Source organism: Colletotrichum karsti, assembly GCF_011947395.1.
Source record: "Colletotrichum karsti strain CkLH20 chromosome Unknown Scaffold35, whole genome shotgun sequence".
NCBI lineage: Eukaryota > Fungi > Ascomycota > Sordariomycetes > Glomerellales > Glomerellaceae > Colletotrichum > Colletotrichum karsti.
This window is the reverse complement of record NW_024065935.1, coordinates 247,523-269,182: the sequence shown is the minus strand read 5'-3', so window position 1 is coordinate 269,182 and position 21,660 is coordinate 247,523. Positions and strand designations below refer to the sequence as shown.

Sequence of the window (21,660 nt, the reverse complement as noted above, 5' to 3'; positions counted from 1 at the left end):
TGCTCCCTTCTCAGAAGCGACCTTGGATTATGAGAACCGGCTGACCTGTGGCGTCTACAAAACCCCAAAAAGAACATCTGTCCATAACTGATCAGGCCGAGCTGGCTAGGTTCGAAAGGACGGCCTTCAATATTCCACGCGTTAAATGATGAGAGTATCACGATTGCGGGTTCAGACTTTGATGAGATGCTCGTGTTAGCACGGCAAGAAGCAGTTGGTGGGACGAGCCCGAACCGAACCCATGCAAGACCAAATGAAACAAATGGGGTCCTGCGTCGGGTTGCAGCGCAGTACAGTCGGGTGCGGTCTAATTAGGTCGTCTGTCTTATCCGTAAGGTACAGCAATGGGTTAAAAGATGAGGCTGGAGTTGGTCCAATTAGGGGATGAGGTGTGAGTTGGTTGGAGTGAGAATTTCAGAGACGCAAGAATGCGCCGAGGTAGCTGACCAGAAGGGAAATCGACCCAAGTTACCTAATTAGTAGGCACAGCTGACGGACGGGACGAGAAGCGGAAGGCGCAGCAGCGGCAGGAAAAGGAAGCCTGAATTCGGGTCACACTGTTCTTGCTGTCGTGATAAGACACCTATTCCGAACAATGTCAAGGTGCCTAGGACTTTCAAGCTCACCATAAGATGTCAATAAGAATTCCCCATTCTCCATAGGTACTCAAGTCAAACCCGGCAAATCATTACAACATATGCAATAAAGCACCGATATTTCTGATTGAGGTGCTTCTTATTGACATCTCTCTCATTGAACAATATCACCGTCCGTAGGCCAGCGGCAGCAACCCCTCCCGTCACATCGTCTTCATTGGCCCGGAGATCTGCACGGCACACCCGCCCCGCCAAAGCTGCATCTCACGAAAGTTGCGACGATACGCCGCCAACGCCAACGCCCACATCCACGCCGGCGCCCGCGCGCGCACGCTCTCCCATCTCGGTCTGCCGTCGAGTGCCTTAGCTTGCTCCAGCCTCCAGCCACCCCAGACACCACACATCGAATCGGTTGCTCTAAGCGCGCTGTCTAAGTATCTCGCCTGGTGGACCGTCTCTGAGGTACACTACCTTACTTCTCCCGTCTTTGGGCAATCGAGGTGACGCTCAAAGACAACCCGATACATACTACCCACTGCCCACTCCCCCCAAAAAGTCTCCATACGGACACCGGTCGCATCTGGCGATTAACCTCCACCACCAACACCGCTCCAACTGAAGACCGACCGACTAAACCAACGACGACAAGAAGCGACCGGCACCAACGCCGCGCCATCAAGCCGGGAAAGACGAGTCGATGCCGACCTGACCCACGGTCTGAGGCCCACTGCAGCAACCCACAGTACCCTACCTACCCCTGCCATGTGCCGCGTACCCATCCCATCCCAACCCATCCATCAGGACCATACCACGACGGGACTGGCACAGGCACAGCCAAAACGCATCTGCTGGTAACTGGATCTGGACCTCTTACTTGGGCATAACATGAGTAGTGGTAGCTCGCGCCAGCGCTCTGCGACTAGATCTGATACCCACGACCCAACTTCGAGCCCGTTTCCTTCCGTTCCACGATCGAGAGACGAGATTCACAATCTCGACGGCCTCGTCTTCAACCACTTGCCCTCCAACTACGCTGCCACCAACCAGAAACCCGCGCCCTCGCCCTTGACCCTGCACAACAAGTCGTCCACCTCCAGCTTTCTCTCCCCCGGCGCTTCTCGCCCACGAGCCGCTACTGCGAGCTCCGTCCCGACCACTCCTCTCCTCGGTCACGACGCCGCGAGGCCAGCTACGAGAGCTGGTCCGCCTGCGACCCCCCTCGCCATGTATCAAAACACCCAACGACATGTCTCCGCCGCCGACTCCTCGAGACCTTTCCAGGTCCCTCCCCCGCCGCCGCCCATGTCGCCTCCCGTACAAGGCCAGATGAGCAACATGATGTCTCTGCCTCCTCCGCCGCCGCGCTTCCCTTCCGCCCCCGGTGCGACGGGTGGTGGTGGTGCTGGTGGTGGGATGATGCTTCCGCCTCCTCCAGGCCCGCCGCCCGGAAGTGCAATGGGAGGCCAGGCACCTTGGCACGGCGCCTTTGGACGCATGTACGACGGCCGCAACGGCTTCAACGTGCCCCCTCCCCCGCCCGGTCAGCACCAGGCCTACAATCCGAAGCTGCATGCCCAGGTTGCGACCGGCACTACTCTCTCGATCCCGCCACCGCCTCCCCCGAGCGACCACGGCTCCGGAATGTCTGCGACATACATACCCCAAGGAGATACGTATGGAGAAGGAGTCGGAATCCCGGGTCTGGGTGGTTTCGACGAAGCGTCGACCTTCTCGGCCATGTCTATGGGCTCGTGGCCAACGAACAGTCAAACAAGCGCCGATACCACCATGACAACGCCCCAAGACGACATCACTGGACGAGATAGGATGTATACGCAGGCTATGCATAGCCGAGGACTATCGCAAGCTTCCACTGCCACCACGTCGAGCATTCACCCGGACTTGGCGGCACAATGGCCCCTCGAGAAGGTGTTACTCTGGCTCGCTTCCAATCAATTCTCCAAGGACTGGCAGGAGACGTTCAAGGGCCTGAATCTACATGGATCCCACTTCCTAGAGCTCGGTAGCCCCTTGGGAGGCCGGGGAAACTTTGGCATGATGCACCAACAAGTCTACCCCAGATTAGCCGTCGAATGCACCAACAGCGGGACTGGATGGGATCAGCCACGGGAGCGAGAGGAAGGCAAACGCATGCGACGTCTTGTTCGAAGCATCGTGACCGGCCGGCCGGCTGACCCCTCCAAGGTATCTTCACACGGGAGGAAAGAGTCTGGGTACCACGGTAACAACCTGCCCAGCGCCGGGACGGACGGTGCAGACTCTCCCAGCGTGAGTATGATAGTTCGCCCGAGTGAGCTCTCGAAGGCTGATGATCGGCAGACGCCAATCAAAGCTCCCGGTCCTGGATTTGGTGGGCGTCGTTTCTCCCAAACCAGGTCGACCACCATGCCTACTCTGAACAGTACCATGAGTTCGGATTCTAATCACAGGAACATCCTGAAGCAAATCGATATCGACGGCAGCCGACGTCATAGCCCGAATGCCAGCGAACCAGGCGACACCTTCCGGCCGCCGCCTCTGCGGACTGACAGTCCGAACGGAAGCCCGAACCCCCAGAGTGCCTCCTTGTTTCCTTCATCGGCAGGGAACCTGTCGGCTTCACCACACGCGACCAAGTTTGGGCATAGATCGCGGAACAGCACCGACTCTGTCTCTTCAAACGCCGCCATCTATGGTTCTGGCATCCCTCCGGAGGCGAGCCAGATGCTGCGCAGCGGCATGAACATCACAGATATGATTCAGGCCAGTCGCGGTAACGCTGAAAGCCGTCGATTGGGCCAGGACGGCGGGCGTCCTTCGCCTCAAGAGTCCAATGGTGACCGCTCTGCTGGCACCGAACCCCCTTCGTCCGCGAAAGACTCGAAAAGCTTCCTTAGCTTTCTATCGAGGAAGAAGAAGCAGAAGGAAGACGGGTTCCCGAGTCCTGACGACCTGGAATCGCCCACTTCGCCAGCTCTCAACTTCAAATCTCATTCATTTGGTTCTCGCTTCGGTAACAACAGTGAAACCTCGTTAGACCTATTACACGATAAGGACAGTGCCAAATCCAGGCGCCCCAGTCCGGCTAGGACGTTTGTGTTGGTCACAGTGGATGGATACAACTACCGTATGTGCGACATCACAGATGCCGAATCAGCGACAGATATCCGTCACATCATCTGCAGCAACCTGGGCCTGGAAGCCGCGAACTCTCAGGTCTACCTGACGGAGCTTGGGAGATTTGACCACGAACAGCCTCTCGACGATAAGAAGCTCGTCACCCAACGTAAGGTCCGAGCCGACGCTACAGGGTCGCTCAAGTTCTTCATCCGACCTTCCGGGTTTGCGCCTCAGGGCTCAGGCAAGGCCAACGGCGCACCTGCTCACACTTCTCTCGATGAGGAGGCATACAATCGCTTGAACGGCGTGTCGAGGACAAGATCCAGCTCATCACCACCCACATCAAGGCAAAACACCTTGACTGGCGAGAGAGGCGACGATAAGATGCTCGCGCAAGAGGCAAGCGAGTACCGTGCTGAGATGGAGCGAAAGCAGCGCGAGTACCTAGAGAAGAGGAAGCGGGCGGCCATGAAGGATAGCCCGGGAAATACGCCAGAAGGCACTTCTGCCCCGTACATTCATGGACGAACTGTCGATTTCGACCAACCACGTCAGTCACCGTACGAGGATAAGAAGCCGGAAGTACTCTTCCCTGTGCGAAAGCCCCCCGCGCCGCCAAGCGACCCGTCTGCGACTCTACTCAAAGCAAACTCCCTCAGCAGGAAGACGGGGCATTCTATGCGATCTTCAGACGGCATTTCTCTTGCACCACGCCGCCCTTCCACCTTGTTTGAGGATATGGAACTCCCTGGTCAATCTAACGATAAAAAGAAGAAGACAAATAGCCAGCATGGTGGCATCGGTGCTGCCCTCGTTGGCATGGGTCGGGGCTTAGGAGCGGTTGGCCACTCGAACAACCGTAGATCCAAGTCACCCAAGCGAGTCTCGTCGCATTCCAACATGAGTGGCGACTACTCAGATAGAGGTAAGGGAGCAATGTCATTGGTTGACTTCGGTCAGTCCTGCTCGGATCGAGGCAGTCCTCGCTCGGCGTCAGGCTCACCTGGAACTCTCACCTGGAGTCGTGGAAATTTGCCCTTCGTCGTGCCAGACTATTCTCCCGGCGGGACTCCGTTGGCAGTGAAACGATCGCAAAATGGTATGGTTGCTAAGATACAATCGACAGTAAACCGGGCACCTTCTCGTGAGATTAGCCCCAGTTCCCTCAACCCACCCCAATTCCCCTCGAATGAGCCAGCACCACCCCCTCGTCGCAAGTCGCATGGACCAGACTTTGACTACCTCGGACCGGAGGTCAGTTTCGACAAGCCGCCATCTGCTCAGCGGGATGATGATTCCGGAGACGATTCCGACGATGGCTTGTTCGCCGTTCCTCTCGCTGGTCAGAAGAAGCCGACCAAGATCACGCGCATATTTGACGGCGATGATTCGCCGGACGAGGCCAACGACAAACGACCAACCTTGACAGTGAACACGACCAAGCCTAAAAAGAAGCCGGTTTCCGTATCCTTCCATTCACCAAAATCGTTCAACGGCGGGTCAAGTAAAGAAGGTGAAGAAGATGAGGCTTTGATGAGTGCCAAGAGTGGCAAGAGCTCTCGGAGAACACCGAACACCCCTGGCTCAGAAGGCTGGGAATCCGAAGACAGCAAACTCAGTCGCAGAAAATCATTTGTCGAGAAGGATGTCTGGGCTAACCGTCCTACGACCGACGCCCTTATCAACAATCTTGACGACTTCTTCCCGAACTTGGACCTTGATCAGCCGGTCCTCGAGGAAGGCTCAGGGGACCCTTCGCCTCCATCGCCAATCGCAGAGTCTGAGGAGAAGGAGGCTGCACCAGGACCATCAGCGCCGCCGCAGTCTCCCCCGCCGAGCCTGCGGGTGGCCATGGGCGCCGCCAATCGGTCATTCTATAATGAGAACGACACGTTGGGCTCAGACGAGTCCACCTTGAAGGCCCTTGAACGACCTGCCTCGGTAGCCTCGGTGGCTCAGAGAAGTATGAGACGCTCAGGCGGCCTCGGCCGTATGAAGTCAATTCGTGAGGTTGCTCGTGGTGCGCACGAGGCTAACAAGCGGTTCACTACAACCACAACGACGCAGCCCGGTCAGCCCGGCCAGGCCACATCTGCGTTGATGAGGAGGAAGAGTACGAAGATGTTCAACGCCAACATTGTGCAGATCCGCCCGGACCAACGAGGCAGCATGGTTATGCCGCAGATTCCGCAAGACACGTTGCCGAAACGACAAACCACGTTCCGCTGGTTCAAGGGTCAGCTGATCGGCAAGGGCACATATGGCCGCGTCTACCTCGGTATGAATGCGACCACCGGAGAGTTCTTGGCTGTGAAGGAGGTTGAGGTCAACCCCAAGGCAGCACAAGGCGACAAGGCGAAGATGCGCGAGTTGGTCACGGCTCTTGACCAAGAAATCGAGACCATGCAGCATCTTGACCACGTAAACATTGTGCAGTACCTAGGTTGCGAGCGCAAGGAGACGTCGATCAGCATCTTCCTCGAGTACATTTCTGGTGGCAGTATTGGATCTTGTCTGCGGAAGCATGGCAAGTTCGAGGAACCGGTCGTCTCCTCGCTTACTCGACAGATGCTTTCAGGACTCGCGTACCTGCACAGAGAGGGCATTTTGCATCGCGATCTGAAGGCCGACAACATTTTGCTGGATCTCGACGGAACCTGCAAGATTTCCGATTTCGGTATCTCGAAGAAGACGGACAACATCTACGGTAACGACAAGTCCAATTCCATGCAGGGCTCTGTGTTTTGGATGGCGCCTGAGGTGATCCGCTCGGAAGGCAAAGGCTACAGCGCCAAGGTCGACATTTGGAGCTTGGGATGCGTCGTCTTGGAGATGTTTGCCGGTCGCCGTCCCTGGTCCAAGGAGGAGGCGGTGGGCGCCATCTACAAGATCGCAAACGGAGAGACGCCACCTATTCCCGACGAGGTCAGAGAGACCATCACGCCCTTGGCAATCGCCTTCATGCTGGACTGTTTCACTGTGTAAGTGTCGCCAAACTCACCCTAGACTTCAACCCTAACACTCAGCAGTAATCCCTTGGAGCGGCCTACCGCAGATGTACTCCTCTCGCAGCATCCGTTCTGCGAGCTCGATCCCAATTACAACTTCTTCGACACCGACCTTTACACGAAGATTCGCGGAAAAGACGTTTAGTTGACGAGGGAACTGAAAAAGATGAGGAGCGCCAGGTGGTGAAAAGTTGTCGACTATCTTTTGCAAAACGAGGTTGCCGATCACGTTGGAGCTGTTGTTCTGCGACGGTTGCGCGACCCTACAATTGAGAATCGGACGTTCGTTGACTCACAGCGATGGCGCACGGAAGGAGTTTTATGGTTTGTCGTCTAATGGGTGCTGACTGTTTGTTTCGAAGACACGGAGATCCTGGGCATGCCTCGACCTGGGTGTTGGAATCGGCGGTGTTATCAGCGGTGGGAGGAGCGATATGTAATTACGAGGTCAATAATTCATACTGTGCAAGGTCGATGTGTCAGAGTGCCCATACCAGGCTGTCTCCCTGCACCACTCGCGAAGGGCTCCGGTGATGTTGACGTGCGGCGCACACGTCTCTTGAGTGAGATATCGCCTCGATGACATGGTTTAACGAATCGGGCGCCTTCAGTAGTATTGCACAACCGATGGCGCACGGTAATTAAACGAACATTCTGCTATGAGCAAGGCCGGCGACACGAACCCAACAGACCTGCCATCGGATACGTCTGCACTGTCGGCTCTACGGGATGTACTTCCAACTCACGACAATGGCCGGAAGGGGAAACCAGTCTAGCTGAGATGGACCATGGCTACTTCATATCAGGCCAATTAAGCATATCGACGTTGCAGCGCCAGCCACAAAACGACAGCACCACCTTCCTAAGCCAGCCGTTCGACCTCTGAGTAGGCTTCGAGAGCTTTTCCGCCGTTCGTCACATGGGCACCTTTCTCGCGTGCGGGGCCGTCAACGGCGGAGAGGAGAGGCACGGATTCGTTGAGATGGTAAAATGTTTTGCGATGTAGGTGATCACGGGCCGCCCGCATTTGGACACCTCGGAGACTGGCGACCCGATCTCATTCGTGGGTCCCCCGGTCCCAGGCGCCGAGAGTCATCACGACGTTCTTTTGTTTTCAGAGAGTCTGGCGCGTTTAGTAAGGCGGGATGGAAGGAGACAGACGGGGCGAACCCTGGAAACGTCGGCAAAAGTTGCTGCTCGGCTCGGTGTGTCGACAGGAACCCGAAACCTTCTTTTTACGTGTGTGTGTGTGTGTGTCGTCTCTTGTTTGGCTTTGGATCTTTCGGCCGTTAGACTTATCTTTTCTTTTCTGCTCATCCGACTTTTGCGCTTGCTGAAGTCATACGTCCCGGAGGAGCGAGGATACTTGATGAGTGTTTCGGCTTAAAGACGGCGTTTCTGATCTGCGGGCCCCGAGTGGGTGGGGGGTTTTTCCCCCGTCTGTCGACCGACCGGCGACCGGTTCGGCGAGGTGCCATGCGTTGTGCAAGATCCAATGGTGTTCTTGTAGGAATCCGCGGAGGGCTTGAGCGGGAGGCTTTTTTTTTTTTTGTTTTTTTTTTTGGTGGGAAAAGCGACTGGCCGAGGTGTTGTTCAGCTGTCCTTATTTTTTTTATTGCCAAGGGGCCTTGATGTGGAGAGTCTCAGACAGAGAGGACAGAGGCAAGTTGCCGGAGCTCTCTCTAGCAGCTGGCTGTTCGCGTGCCAAGACGATGGGCCGGCTGAGAAATGGCGTGTGGACATCCGGCTTGGCCCTCCAGCTGGGTCGGGTGACTTGGGTATGCGTCGCATTAGTTGGTTATTGTCAATATTAAGAGACGAGGCGAATTGATTTGCCGGAAAAAGGGTGGTGCTCTGGGTTGAATAATTCCGAGGTTCTATCTGTCCTTTCTCTCCATCACAGAGGAGAGTTTTGGTGTAATTTGGGGATACGGCCAGGATGACCCATCGAAGGATACGACATTCTAGGGACCACAGGAGTCCACCGATGGTCCCCCTCCCCCTGCCCTGCTGGAAGAATAAGGTCCATCCATCTGGGATCTGCTCTCCGTTCCCGCCCCGCTGTTAAGGTGCGCCGGGCCCCTGGCATCGGATTGGCTGCGTGCGATGGGAGACGTGTGAGTGAGTCTGTGAAAGATGAGAGGGTGCCGTGGCCTTTAAGGTGCGACCCGCCGCGGGAGCCAATTGCTTTGCGAGCTTCTTTTGGTGAGGTCCGGGGTAGGTAGGCAGTAACAAGCCTTACGCTGGCGCGAGGAAAAGGGAGACAAAGACAGAGACAGAGACATTGTGCGAGTTCTGGCTCCCTTGGAAGGTTCAATCGAATTGAGAGAGTGCTAATTTCAAGACAACTGACGGGCGTATGTGTGGCTGGTCTGAAACTCTTCTCCAATGAGACGTTGCCAGAGCTGACTGGAAAGAGGTTGAAACGTCTTTGATAGAGAGGATCTTCAGACATCCATACGGGCCATCAAGAAATCCGTGACAGCCATCGTTAAGGAGAACCCGGTATTCGTACACGGCCGGGTACCAAGACCCAGAATAACCCACTCCCTTGACCAGCACAGATCTCGCGTCTTGGCGTCTCCTGCTCGTGTGTGTCCTTCGTCGTCGTGTTCTTCTTCTTCTCGTTCGCGTGCAGCACGCACTGCGGGTGATTAGTACGCAGTAATAATTCTCGGATGGCTTCGCGCAGCGCAGCGCAGGTGGCGGCTTGTTCTGGTGGACATTTGGGATTCGATGTCGAGGTACTTCGAGTCTCACCTTGTCGAGGCTTTCCAGGGAAGTACATGTTCATGTTGACAGCAAAAAACCCTTGTACAGCCGTTCCCCTCACAGGTGGCACTAGAACCCTTGGATCCATCTTGGCTAAGCTCCGTGCCCCCCCTAAAGCGAAGAGAAAGCCAAAGCCAATCTCTAGTGTACATGCCACCTGCCTGACCGGACCGCAAGGTGACTTCTCATCGTCCATTTCTCTACGTACCTATCTTTTCTTCCTCCCCCGTCTTACCAAGGTACTTACTACCATCGCACTTCAATTCCATTGCTTTCCCTTCCTTCTTTTCTTCCACTCCTTCTCGCGAATCGCTTCTCCCACCGCGTCGTGGCTTTCTTTCCAACGACGACCATCCTGCGAATCCAAGAGATGACAGCGTATTAACTCCTTGTCACCCTTGCCGCTCTTCTTTTTCCTGGACCCCCGGGTCCCCCCCGATCGACGGTCGAATCGCTACCTGCAGTGTAGCACGCGACCGATCTCACCCCCAACTCCAACTTTGCGCTTCAAAGGACTCGCCCCGGCGAGCACGCAGCCACCATGATGCCCCGCCGGAGGAGCCGTTATGTGCTCCTGGTCGCCTTCGTCATGGCCTTTATGCTGTACCAGGTCTTCAGGAACCCCGAATGGGATGCGACGAGCTTTACGGGCAGCATCAAGCCCAACGAACCCGCCAAGGGCAAGACGGAACCCGCGAAGCAGCCTCCAATCAACGAGCCGCCCGTCAACAAGCCCCTCAACAACCAGCCGCCCCCGGACAGCGAGCACCCGCACGACCAGGAGGAGGACGAGCCCGAACAGAACCCCATGAAGCAGACGGCCAAGCAGACGGTCAAGATCCCCCAGCTCAAGACCGAGGCCGCCAAGCCGAAGGGCATTCCCACCAAGTCTGCCAACACCCCGACGATGCCCGTCTACGACCCCGACAAGGCTGCCGACGTCACGAAGGCCCCGACCAAACCGACGCTCGAGGATGAGATCCACGCCAAGAAGCCCCCTGGCCGACCGAACGCCAACAACCTTGACGAAGACTTCTCCTCCACGACGACGACGTCCCAGATACACTGGCACAAGGTCTCCGAGCACTTTCCCGTCCCTACCGACGAGATCATCCCCCTCCCGACCGGCAAGCCAAAGGAGATCCCCAGAATCCAGTACAAGTTTGAGGCCGAGTCTCCCGTCGCCAAGGAGAAGCGCGAGAAGCGTCTGTCAGAGATCAAGGCCGAGATGCAGCGCTCTTGGGGCGGGTACCGTAAGTACGCCTGGATGCACGACGAGCTGTCACCCGTCAGCGCGCGCTTCCGTGACCCCTTCTGCGGTTGGGCGGCTACCCTGGTGGACGGTCTCGATACTCTCTGGATCATGGGCATGAAAGAGGAATTTTCCGAGGCAGCAAAGGCCGTTAAGAACATCGACTTCACCTTTAGCCCCACGCGTCGCGACATTCCCGTTTTCGAGACAATTATTAGATACTTGGGCGGTCTGCTCGCTGCGTACGATGTGAGTGGTGGCAAGAAGGGCGGATACGACATGCTGCTGGACAAGGCCGTCGAGCTGGCAGAGATCTTGATGGGCGTTTTCGACACTCCCAACCGCATGCCTATTCTGTACTACAACTGGCAACCTCAGTACGCTTCTCAGCCGCATCGCGCTGGTACCGTTGGCGTGGCCGAGCTGGGTTCCATGACCATGGAGTTCACTCGCCTCGCCCAATTGACCGGAGAAAACAAGTACTATGACGCGATCGCGCGCATCACCAACGCTTTCGAAGATCTTCAGAACCGTGGAACCACGCTGAACGGCATCTTCCCTGAGCAACTGGACGCTTCAGGCTGCAACAGGACCGCGGAGGCCATCAGATACCAGGAGTCTCAGGCTGCGGCCGCCAGCGCTAGTGCCGCGGCTGCTGCTGCTCACTTGCAGGAGCCCGAAGGCCACAAGCCTGTTCTGGACGAAAAGCGCAACACCAAGCCCCTCGAAACTGGCGTCCCCAAGGTCAGCAGCACACTCTCGAAGAGAGCTGTTGCTGTTGGCGAAGGCGGCGATAACATTGTGGAGAACGCCAGCATTGAGAAGAAACAGGCTGTTCCTGAGCCTATTGTCAACGAGCAGCCACTCTACCCCGGCAACAGCGGTCGCCGACCCTCCACCACGACTCCTGAGGAGGAGAAGTCCGAGTGGGAGTGCATCCCGCAGGGACTTGCCCCCGGCGGCTGGGGATACGAGCAGTACAGTATGGGTGGAAGCCAGGACTCCACCTATGAATATTTCCCCAAGGTAAGTTGTTGGATTTCTAGAGACAATGGAGCAGTGGCTAATTATGCAGGAATATCTGGTGCTCGGCGGTCTGGAGCCTAAGTACAAGACTATGCACATCAAGACGGTCGAAGCCGTCAAGAAATGGCTCTTGTACAGACCCATGGTTCCCAAGGAGAGAGACATCCTCTTCTCTGCCAAGGTTTCCACATCAGGCGATCCCGAGAACGACCTCCGCACCGAGTATGAAGTCACTCACCTCACCTGCTTCATCGGCGGCATGTTCGGCCTCGGCGGCAAGATCTTCGACAGACCCGAGGACATCGAGATTGCCAAGAGACTCACCGACGGCTGCGTTTGGGCATACGAAACGATGCCCTCGGGAATCATGCCCGAAGGCGCTTCTGTCGTACCCTGCGCGTCTACTAAGAGCTGCCCCTGGAACGAGACACTCTGGTGGGAGCACCTGGACCCTTCGGCCGCATGGCGTGATGCGCAAGTCAAGGAATGGGAGGAGAGGCAGCAGGACAAGAAGAGTGAGGAGCTCAGGAGAGAAGCCGCCGTCGAGAAGTACTCTGTCGACAAGATCATGCCTGCGCCCGTGGAGAAGGAGAAGGTCGACCCTCTCGCCGACGTTCACGTTCCCAAGGACGAGCCAAAGGCGGTGAATGAGGTCAAGAAGACGGAGTGGCCTGCCCCCGAACCAGGCCTGAACAAGTCGCCCTCGAACGCCGACGAGCACCTGCTCAAGAAGAGGGCCCCTCCCGCCTCGGAAGACCCTCGCAAGGGCACTGCCGAGGAGAAGGCCAGCAACTCTTTGAAGGACAAGCTTGACCTCAACAGCGCCGACAACACGGGCAGCAGCAGCAGCGGAAGCGGCAGCGGCAGTGTCTCGAGCGACGCTCCCGTCAGCGGAGGCGTCGTCGGTACGGTCCCCATCTACGAGGAAGAGTACCCCGACCCCAAGCCCCTTTCTCACAAGGAGTACGTCCTCAATAAGCTCGACGAGGAGAAGATCCCGCCTGGCTTCGTCAACATCAACTCCAGGCGCTACATCCTCAGGTAAGACACCTCCTCGTTTCACACATCCCCTTAAACCAACTAACACGTCTCCCACAGACCCGAAGCCATCGAGTCGGTCTGGTACATGTACCGCATCACGGGCGACCCCGTCTGGCAGGAGAAGGGCTGGAACATGTGGAAGGCCGTCATCGGGGCCACGCGCACCGACTACGGCGCCAGCGCCGTCGACAACGTCCTCTCCAAGAAACCCGAACCCGTCGACGAGATGGAGAGCTTCTGGGTCGCCGAGACCCTCAAGTACTTTTACCTCCTCTACTCGGAACCCGACGTCATCAGCCTCGACGACTGGGTCCTCAACACCGAGGCCCACCCCTTCAAGAGGCCCGTGTAAGAAAGAAGCAAGATGGAAGAATTCGTGACGCATTAGCCTGCGAGCGAGCGAGCGAGCGTGCATGGCCAAGTAGAGAGACGCAGAAAGAGAGTATTGCTGAAAAGACGAAAGAGAAAGAAGAAGAAAAGAGGCGTCGGAATCGGGGGAGCATCCTGACTGAGCATAAGATATCACGGGGGGGCGATTGGGGTACCACGGCGTTTCTGGCGTGTCTTGGTTATTGAATTTTTGGATTGACTGAGTTTATTGGTCTATCGACGTCCCTCCTGTCGTTGTATAAAATAAAACAGGAATGCCTAATCTGGTTCCCAACTCATTTGTTGTCTTTAGACTTCGTTCATTAGTGAAGTCAAATTACGGCTAATAGGCAAGTCGCAAGGTTATGAAGCAAGTCGTCACGAGGTGATCAGATGTGGTTTTGGGCATGTTCAATTTCATTTCCTCTTCATCTCGTCTCTGAGGTCCCGTAAGTCCTCGCGCGGGGGGACACTTTCTTTGATCCCGTAATCGTGGTCGACATACTCCTACAATTCCCTTCCTATCCCAGAAAACAAACCACGTAACAAGCCCAAGTAGTTCCCCTCATTTCCGTCGTGCCGGTCCCTATTCGCCTCCCTTCGTTTCTGCCACCTCGACTCTCTCAGCTTCCCCTAACGTTTCCGAAAAGGGGGAGTAGGCAGTGAGTGACCGTGTGTCACGGCCTCGGGGTGTATCCAGTTTCGAGGTGTAGCGGTTGGGACCCCGGCGGCGTGTGGCCCTGTTTTCGTCTATCATCTTTTTTTCGTCCTTCTCATCTGCCGCTTGAGAAAGCGTTCAACATTAAAAACATGTGGGGGAGTGGTATGTCGGGAACGTCGATGCTGTTCCGCTCTCCCCCATGCCGGCCCAGGGTGTAAATGCCGAAATGGGCAAAGCAAAAAAGGGGTTTATAAAACAAAAAACAAGACTCGAAATAAAACGCCGATTTCCCTGATGCTTTCATGTGTTTTTTCTGATTTTGTGCTGGACGAGGATGGATGTGTTGATGAGGCCACCTTCAAACCCCGCTCCATGTACAAGTTTGTTTGCGGGGCTTGATGACCGTCATCTTTTGTAACACGTCACTCGCCATCGAATTTCTTCTTCGTCTCTCTTAACTCGGTTGCTGCCGCGCCGGCCTTAGTCGACCATCTGGGCGAGGACGCGGATACTCAGGATCATGACCAGCAGGCCGATGGTGACGATGATGAGCAGGGTGAAGCTGAACCAACCGAGGACCATAGCGGACGTTCCGACACCGGAGCGGACAGCGCCGTTTCCGAAGTCCTGAGCAATGACCGCGGCTGCGACGGAGGCGGTGTGTTGCCATAGCACGGAGACGAGGACGAAGATGGAGGCGATGAAGATGATTGCCAGCGAGATCTGGGAGACGGGACGGGAGGGGAAGGGCTTGACTTCGCGGTCGGAACCCTCCGAGTCCTCCTCTTCGTGCCAGCCGGGGAAGGTGGCGAGGAGGAGGAAGCAGACGAAAGCGAAGATGATGGCGATGATGCTTGGAACGAGTTAGTAAGTTTGCTGCTGAGGGGAAGTAGAAGGAGGCATACATGAGGTATGGGAAGACGATCATGTCCTTGAACTGAGCGGCGAGCCAGATCAGGTTGAGGGGGTCCTGGTCAACGGAGACTTCGTTGGCGAGGGCGGTCGCGTTGTTGCTGCAAAGCCAGCTGCCTCCGTCGGGGCTGATGCAGATACCAAAGTAACCGACGCGGGCTGCGAGGCGGGCGTCCCCGGCGATGTTCTCGATGGCCGTGTGGACATTGTAGTCTACTTGCGCCGTGTCGGGGACTGCTGTGTATCTGTCGTAGTACAGCGACAGGAGGAAGATATCAGGGATCAAGGGTGATGATGACGAGCAGCCTGCTAATAGTAGAGCTGTGCGAGAGGTCAGCACATGAGAACTGGAGGCGGCAGAGAATTGTGTGCTTACATAGAAGAATGATTGCGATTGCGATCAAGATCATCAACACATGGTGGTATCCTAAGAACGGTACGAACCCTGAGAGATGTTAGCAGCTGTGGTATGCGCGGCGGGATGCGGTCAACTTACGATACCAGCCTACTTGGAATTTCGCCATGTTGACTGTGTGGTCCTACTCCTTCACTCCCAAGGAGAGGCCCTCGGTCTTGGTGAAGCCACGCCCGTCCTCCGTTGCAGCGGAGCGACGGTCGGGTCGTGGTCCTGGCACCCTCAGCGCTGGCACGCTGCTTGTCTCTCGCGAAGTCGTGCGGAGGGGCAGGCTCGACTCGTGGTCGTGAGGAATGCTGAGGTCTCGGTAAGGGATGGCGTTGTTGCCTCGTGAGGAGAGATGGCGTGGTCTTCGTTTGGGATTGCTGGAGAAGACCGCGAGGAATGCGGGACGGTGTTGCGATCTGCGGAGACGTATGCTTCGAGACTCTTCCGGCTATTGTCAGACACAAAACAGAACTACCACTTTGATTGCTGTCGTTCAGGATTGGCGATGAGGGAAGGACGCAAAGTGTGTTGAGTGAATGTGAATGTGTAGAGAGAGAGTGGGAAGGTGTTCAAGACGGTGGAGGGTGGGAAGAAGAGAGGTTGATCTTTGGTGGATATTGGGATGGCTGGGAGAACAGCAATCAAGAAAGGACAAGGAAGGGTGGACTTAGTTTTGTCTCTGGATGAAGTAGAAAGGTGTGTCCAGAGAGTATGAAGGCGGGATGCCCGCAAGTTCGGGGCGAACGGGAGGGTTTGTAGAGGCGGGATCGCAGACTCGAATATTCAGATGGCTGGGTGTTCCATAAGAAGTGAAAGTGGGATGGGGGAAAAAGGGTGATGGATCTTTTTTGGCAGATGATGAGAGGTTTGAGGAAGCGGTTTCTCAGTGTGCAATTGGTCCTGCCATCCCACTAAACGCGCAGCCAAGATGGAAAGATGGTATCGGTAGGGGAGCGTTACGTAGCTACGCCAACCTCCTCTATTTACTCGTGGCGCAAGGAGCGCGTTGTCAGGGAGATTGGCAGCGTCGTAGCGGTTCCTGGGCGAGACCCACTTCTGCCCGCCCGGGGGGTCCCACAGCGCCGTCTCCCACTGTGGCTGCACCACTAAAAACCGCGTTGCCCGACTTGGAAGGCGGGTCTCCACCCAAACCTGACCTTAACCTGACGTGAGAGGTCAAAAAAGCCCGGTGGCTGGGTGACGTCTTTACAGGGGTCCCCTACTCCGTCCAGGTGCATCCTTCCTAGCTGTGTTTCCCTCCACCGAATCTATGTTGGCATCTCTTCGTTCCAGCCCGAAAAGCTGAATTTCGGTCAGGTTCTTCAGCTTTTCAGATGACAGGTACGACAAATGGCCATCGGGCGCTCTCGCCTCACATCTTGCAGCCTTCCCTGTTTGGTCGTCGCCTGCTTCAGAACCTACGAATACCCGCTCACCTAACCCAATCCAAACATGCACACGACTCGACGCGGGAACAGCACCTCGGGGTTCCTGCATTTGAAGATGACACCCGAGACCGGGGTCCGGTGCCTTGGGCTCGTTGCCTTGCTTCGCTTCTCTCCTCGAGGTCTTGGTGATGCGTTGTTCCCAGAATCCGGCATCCCAAGCCCGTATTTGCCCCCCTGTTGGCACGGCGACTGCATTGAGCTCTCGCACCCTTGGGATGACGGCCAAGAGCCTCTCTCGTAGGACCTTGACTTCCGAGACTGCAAACACCCTGCCACAGATACGGTCAGCTACTTTATCTTACACGACATGCCACTCCCTGAGGCTATTCGCATCGAAGATGCCCCTCCACGGCGGATACATCTACTGCAGGAACCCCAGACTGCTCCGTGCTTCCCATCCTCGAGACCCATCGATATCGTGCTCCTCTCCCCACTACCTAGAAAGTCGGATTTCTCGATGTTGCCCAACACACCGCTTCCACCTGATAGCGGTCAACCCTCTCCATCGCCGTGCATTGTTCACGATGCGCCGAGATAAATATATCAACCAACAGCCAACGACGCCTGTCAGCTGTTGGCTGCTGTCTCTCGATCCCGCATGGACGGCTGTTGGTAGACGCTAACGCTGTCTCGCCTCCACACCATCTAGAAGTGCCCCGAGGTGCCGGCTCCCGATTCATCGTTGCAGATCGCGGGAGTCCATGTGTCTTATTCCTCTCTCTCTCTTCAGCCATCTCCAACGGTACCGCCGCGTTCCGATATTTCCGTCGACAGCGCAGAAAGGTCGTCGTCGGCGTCCGTTCGCACCGACGTCTGTCAGCCATTGACGCCATCGTCTGCATCCCTCAGCTTGTTTCTCGGTGCCATGAACAGACATTACGCTAGCCAGCTGTTCTCATGATCGGGATGACAACTCCCAGCCTGCAATGAAGACAATCCCATGATGACTCATAAAGAGTCCAAGCAGAACTTCAGCCACATCCTCCAACTCGGCAAGCCGAGCTGTCCGATTTACATGAGAACCGGAAATAAATTCGTCTCCAATAATATGTGGCTGGTAAGCTCGGCTCAGCGCCCGAACGTGTGTGTCCAGATTTCCTGAGTTCTGCAAACGTCCTCACTCTCCGTATGTGCCGATGTACTACGTGGGAGGACACATGAAAGCATTGAGAGCTTCCCAGTACTGAGCCTTTCACCTAATGATTAAATATTCTCACAACAATTTTGCGGCTACTCAGGTAGATTGGCTGTGTCGAGCCCACCGATAACAGTTCTGTTGTTGTCCGCATCACGGTTTGCTAAAGCTTGTTCAGAGCAGTGCCATTTCACGTATGTTTCGTGACTGGAGTGCGCTCCCCAACTGGTCCCGTCGGAGAGTGCCAGCCGGCATGCGATTCTCCGCTCCCGGCGATCGAGCTCCGCATATGATCCACATTCGGACTTGAGACGGAGCGGAGACCCACTGGAGTATCCGACTTCATCACGGGATCCGGACCGCGCGAATCCGTGACACGGTATATATAGATTACCTAATAGAGTACCTCAGAGCGTACGTTTACTATGATTGTTGTTGCCATTGTCGCTATTTGACGGATCACAAGCACAATACCAGAGCTGCCGACAGCGAGGGCGATGATAGAGGTGAAGAGGAGTAGTTGCAAGTAAAAAGATAACCGTGAAGGAGTGTATTGCCTTCGTCGATCAAACTATAGTGACCTCCCAGGTACTACCATCAATGCCGAGCCTCTCCACAAACTCCCTCGGCCATCTTGGAGCCTGGATGTCTCGATCCTTTTCTTTTGGCCCTTTCTCGATGAGATCCATGGCGTCCTCGCCTTCCTTGCAATAATGTTTCAGGTCTTTCCAGTCACCTATGAATTCATGCGAAAGGGCCCAGCACTCCAAGGTGATCCAATCGAACGTGATCCACAGAGTTTCTCCAGCATGTTGCCCGATCGCCTTCAATACATCGAAGCCTTTGCAGCCGTGATCATTCGATTTTTTCAGGTCGGCAAGCTCATCGAGCTCGTTGGGTCGCCTCTTCCATCGGAGATGAAAGTACAGAAAGTCGTCGTAGGCACCTGCCCCGCGACCTTCTTGGCTTCTGGGCCGAATGTTAATCCCAAATTATTCAAAAGTGCCGGTCTTCTTATTGGTCAGATACTCACTTCGCTATGCTAATCACCTCAGTTATTGACTTCAGAAAGTGGTGCTGCTCGGGATGAAATGCCAACTCGACCAGGGTTACATTGTGTGGTTCGAGTTTAGTAGTAACTGTTCGAGGTCGAAAATCAGAGACAATATCAAGGTATGACTTGAGAAGAGCGGATGACCCCTCCTCGAATTTAGAGCCCGCTTCGTCTATGCAATCCTGTTGTCGACGGTAACGGCGATCTTTTGCCTTGAAATCTGTTCCATCGAAATCTTGTCGATCAGGACTTTCCGCCATGCTTTCATCATACGTCTCCAGATAATGGGTGATGGCGGTGTGTTTCGCGACTTCTTGAAACCATGCAAACATAGTTCGTGACCTACTAACGTTCGGAAATGCAAACAAGGGCCAAGGGAAACTACCACACAAGGGTACAAAATATGGAATGTTTCCAGCTGGCATCCCTGCTTCAGTTTGCCCTTCGGCTGTGACCCATCGCTGTTTGAGAGTGTTTAAGAGATCGAAACGACTGACCCTCAATCTTTCCATTGTCAAGTATCGCGTGGCGGGAAGGTTTTCGTAAGTACGAAGTTGGGGCCACAGCTCAAGGTCGTGTGGGAAATCACGGAATTCGACCCCATCCATCTGGTGTGAGCGCAAGTCGAGGTCATTGGGAAACCCTTCCAGTACAGCATCCCAAGTTGCTATGACGAATGAATATTCTCGTCGCGCTTTTATGGTGTTTATGGCCCGGTACTGGTCATATTGATCCTCGTTGTGGGCGAACCCAATAGGAGTAGCTCGCGTACGCTCGAAGAAATCGTCCGCAGATTCGAATTTTCTTTTCCCAGAATCTGTGAAGGGAAGGTGAAAACAAATATCCACAGAAGCTGCAACTAGCTCAAACTCTCTCAAGCTTTCTTCCCTGGTTCGTCGCAAAAGACAGAGCCTCGGTATGGATTCTCCAGAAACATGTTGCTGAACCGTTGAGGGGCCTTCGTACAGCGCAAATAAGCCGATTCCGCCCATGCAAATAAGATCTTCCAAGTCGGAAACGTTGGTTCTTAAGTGAACAACCGTCTCATCTTCGTGAAGAGCATCTGCAGATTTCTCACCGCGTTCAGACCAATTGCTGTCAGGGTCATCTGCTCGGGCGTCAGAACTAAAGCGTATGGTATAGATGTACCATGATCCGTCTTGTAGTCTCCGTATTTTACCCGTCCTCATCTGATCCAATGAGGGACATGAATAGCAAGGATGTGAAGGGCACCGCTCTCAGCATTCAACGAAGCCCCAAAATGATAGCATCGATTATCGTAGTTCTGGGGCGCACAGACATCGATGCTATGCATTTTATTGTATCGGTGGACTCTTGTAGGATCTGGGTCCAGCCAACTGACTAGCCTTACGCAGTCGTAGATCCACCTGTGGTATCCTACATATCCATCTGGGACCCAAAGTTCTCTGTTGGGGTTTGCGATGTGCTCAACGCATGTGAGCCCGTTGCCAGGTATTGGTGTGGGTGTGTTGTCATTTGTGCGGACAGACGTTAATTCGGCAATGCTCAGCTGTGACTGCATCGTAGAAGATGATAGCGAAGGGGCCCATGACGGTGTCAATCTTCTCTTGCTTACAGCAGCAAGATCTAGAACTCTGACATCTCGGTTCACAAGGAGACAGTATGCAAAATATCCAAACTGGAGGTGTAGAAAAGAAATGGAATATATGGGGACAAGCGCAATGTCGCTTCTTCGGCTGAGACCAAGCACACCGAATATTTTGTCTCTAGGGTCTGATGCAGACGAGTTGCGACTTAAGTCCACAGCTGTTTCCAAGTCTCTTCCGCGAAGGCCCTTGACGGACCTTTTTGTGGCAAATTTGAACCAGGGTATGATGGCGTTTTCAATATTGATTTCATTCTCCTCGTCAAAGAGCTGACCAGAGTCGACCATAAATTCCACATCGCCAACGCGGAACGTGATGAGGCGAGATAACACGAGCTCTTGCACAATCCACACTCTTCTAAAGTATTCCCTCTGAAAGACTTTTGACAACAAGAGCGGATCTGATGCACTTCGGAAAGATCTTGATTTCGTATTCTCCTTGAGCGAGTCGAACCCGTACAGGTCGTGTCGGATGGGGTAGGTTGAAGAGCTTGACGTTGGTGGTGCTAGATCAGGTCCAAGGTAGAGTACGACTCTTAGAGCGTTCCGATATATGCGTCCCATCTTCGCAACTTGGGCCTCGCGTTCTTTCAGGTCGCTTTGGTTAATACAGATCGCGTCGACCCACACAGTCCGGAGGCCCCTTCGTGGGCGCAGATGGCGGAGGAGCTCCCAGCAATTTCGCGTCTGTAAGAGAACATCCCAGTAGGGCCCGATGAAGAGGGGCTTGCAGGGCGTAATGTCTCTGTCCTCACCACCCCAGGTATACGATGCAGTCTCATATTCGGAGTGCCCGTCATCGTGACACTTTTCTAGGTCTACATGAACTGGATAGTCGACATCGTCGACCGGGGACATGAGCAGAACGCGGAACTCGTTTGATTTCAGAGACGCTGGGTAAATGACATTCTGGTGTGAAGGAGATGTCTTGGTATTGCCAGAAGCAGTGGCGCTGTTCTTCTCATCGGGGGGCGTGACTCGAGTTCGCGTGCCATCCGGCGCCTCAGTGACGTACGTGATGCTTGGCGGCCACCATAAGTTATACTGGCCATGAGGCTCATCTGGTGGAAGATCTGGTATGGAACTGCTTGTCGTCTGGGCCTTGATAAGGGCATCCACATCAGGCAAATTGCCGCAGGATTTGCAGGTTGGCTGATTTTGCTCCACAACAACGAGCGGACTCGCACACGATGAATGGTGCCATCGGCTCATGTCGTCGGTGTTCGACGGAGTTCA

At 55.1% G+C, this 21,660-nt stretch overlaps 4 protein-coding genes across 4 annotated transcripts; 2 read left to right on the top strand and 2 right to left on the bottom strand.

Annotated features, from left to right (window-relative positions):
* Window positions 1-1,481: 1,481 nt before the first annotated feature.
* CkaCkLH20_09681 (uncharacterized protein) lies at window positions 1,482-6,869 on the top strand (the record flags this gene model as incomplete). The annotated part of the gene is made up of 2 exons (XM_038892396.1): window positions 1,482-6,697; window positions 6,746-6,869. The coding sequence occupies 2 exons, from the start codon at window positions 1,482-1,484 to the stop codon at window positions 6,867-6,869; spliced, it is 5,340 nt and encodes a 1,779-aa protein (XP_038742279.1).
* A 3,168-nt stretch (window positions 6,870-10,037) lies between these two features.
* On the top strand, window positions 10,038-13,167 carry CkaCkLH20_09680 (class I alpha-mannosidase 1a; the record flags this gene model as incomplete). Its single annotated transcript, XM_038892395.1, has 3 exons — window positions 10,038-11,774; window positions 11,824-12,815; window positions 12,873-13,167. 3 exons carry the CDS (start codon window positions 10,038-10,040, stop codon window positions 13,165-13,167), a joined length of 3,024 nt encoding a protein of 1,007 aa, XP_038742278.1.
* Window positions 13,168-14,325: 1,158 nt separating this feature from the next.
* Window positions 14,326-15,281, bottom strand: CkaCkLH20_09679 (uncharacterized protein; the record flags this gene model as incomplete). The annotated part of the gene is made up of 4 exons (XM_038892394.1): window positions 14,326-14,698; window positions 14,751-15,078; window positions 15,134-15,202; window positions 15,254-15,281. 4 exons carry the CDS (start codon window positions 15,279-15,281, stop codon window positions 14,326-14,328), a joined length of 798 nt encoding a protein of 265 aa, XP_038742277.1.
* A 3,028-nt stretch (window positions 15,282-18,309) lies between these two features.
* Window positions 18,310-21,636, bottom strand: CkaCkLH20_09678 (uncharacterized protein; the record flags this gene model as incomplete). Its single annotated transcript, XM_038892393.1, has 2 exons — window positions 18,310-18,712; window positions 20,624-21,636. 2 exons carry the CDS (start codon window positions 21,634-21,636, stop codon window positions 18,310-18,312), a joined length of 1,416 nt encoding a protein of 471 aa, XP_038742276.1.
* Window positions 21,637-21,660: the final 24 nt, after the last annotated feature.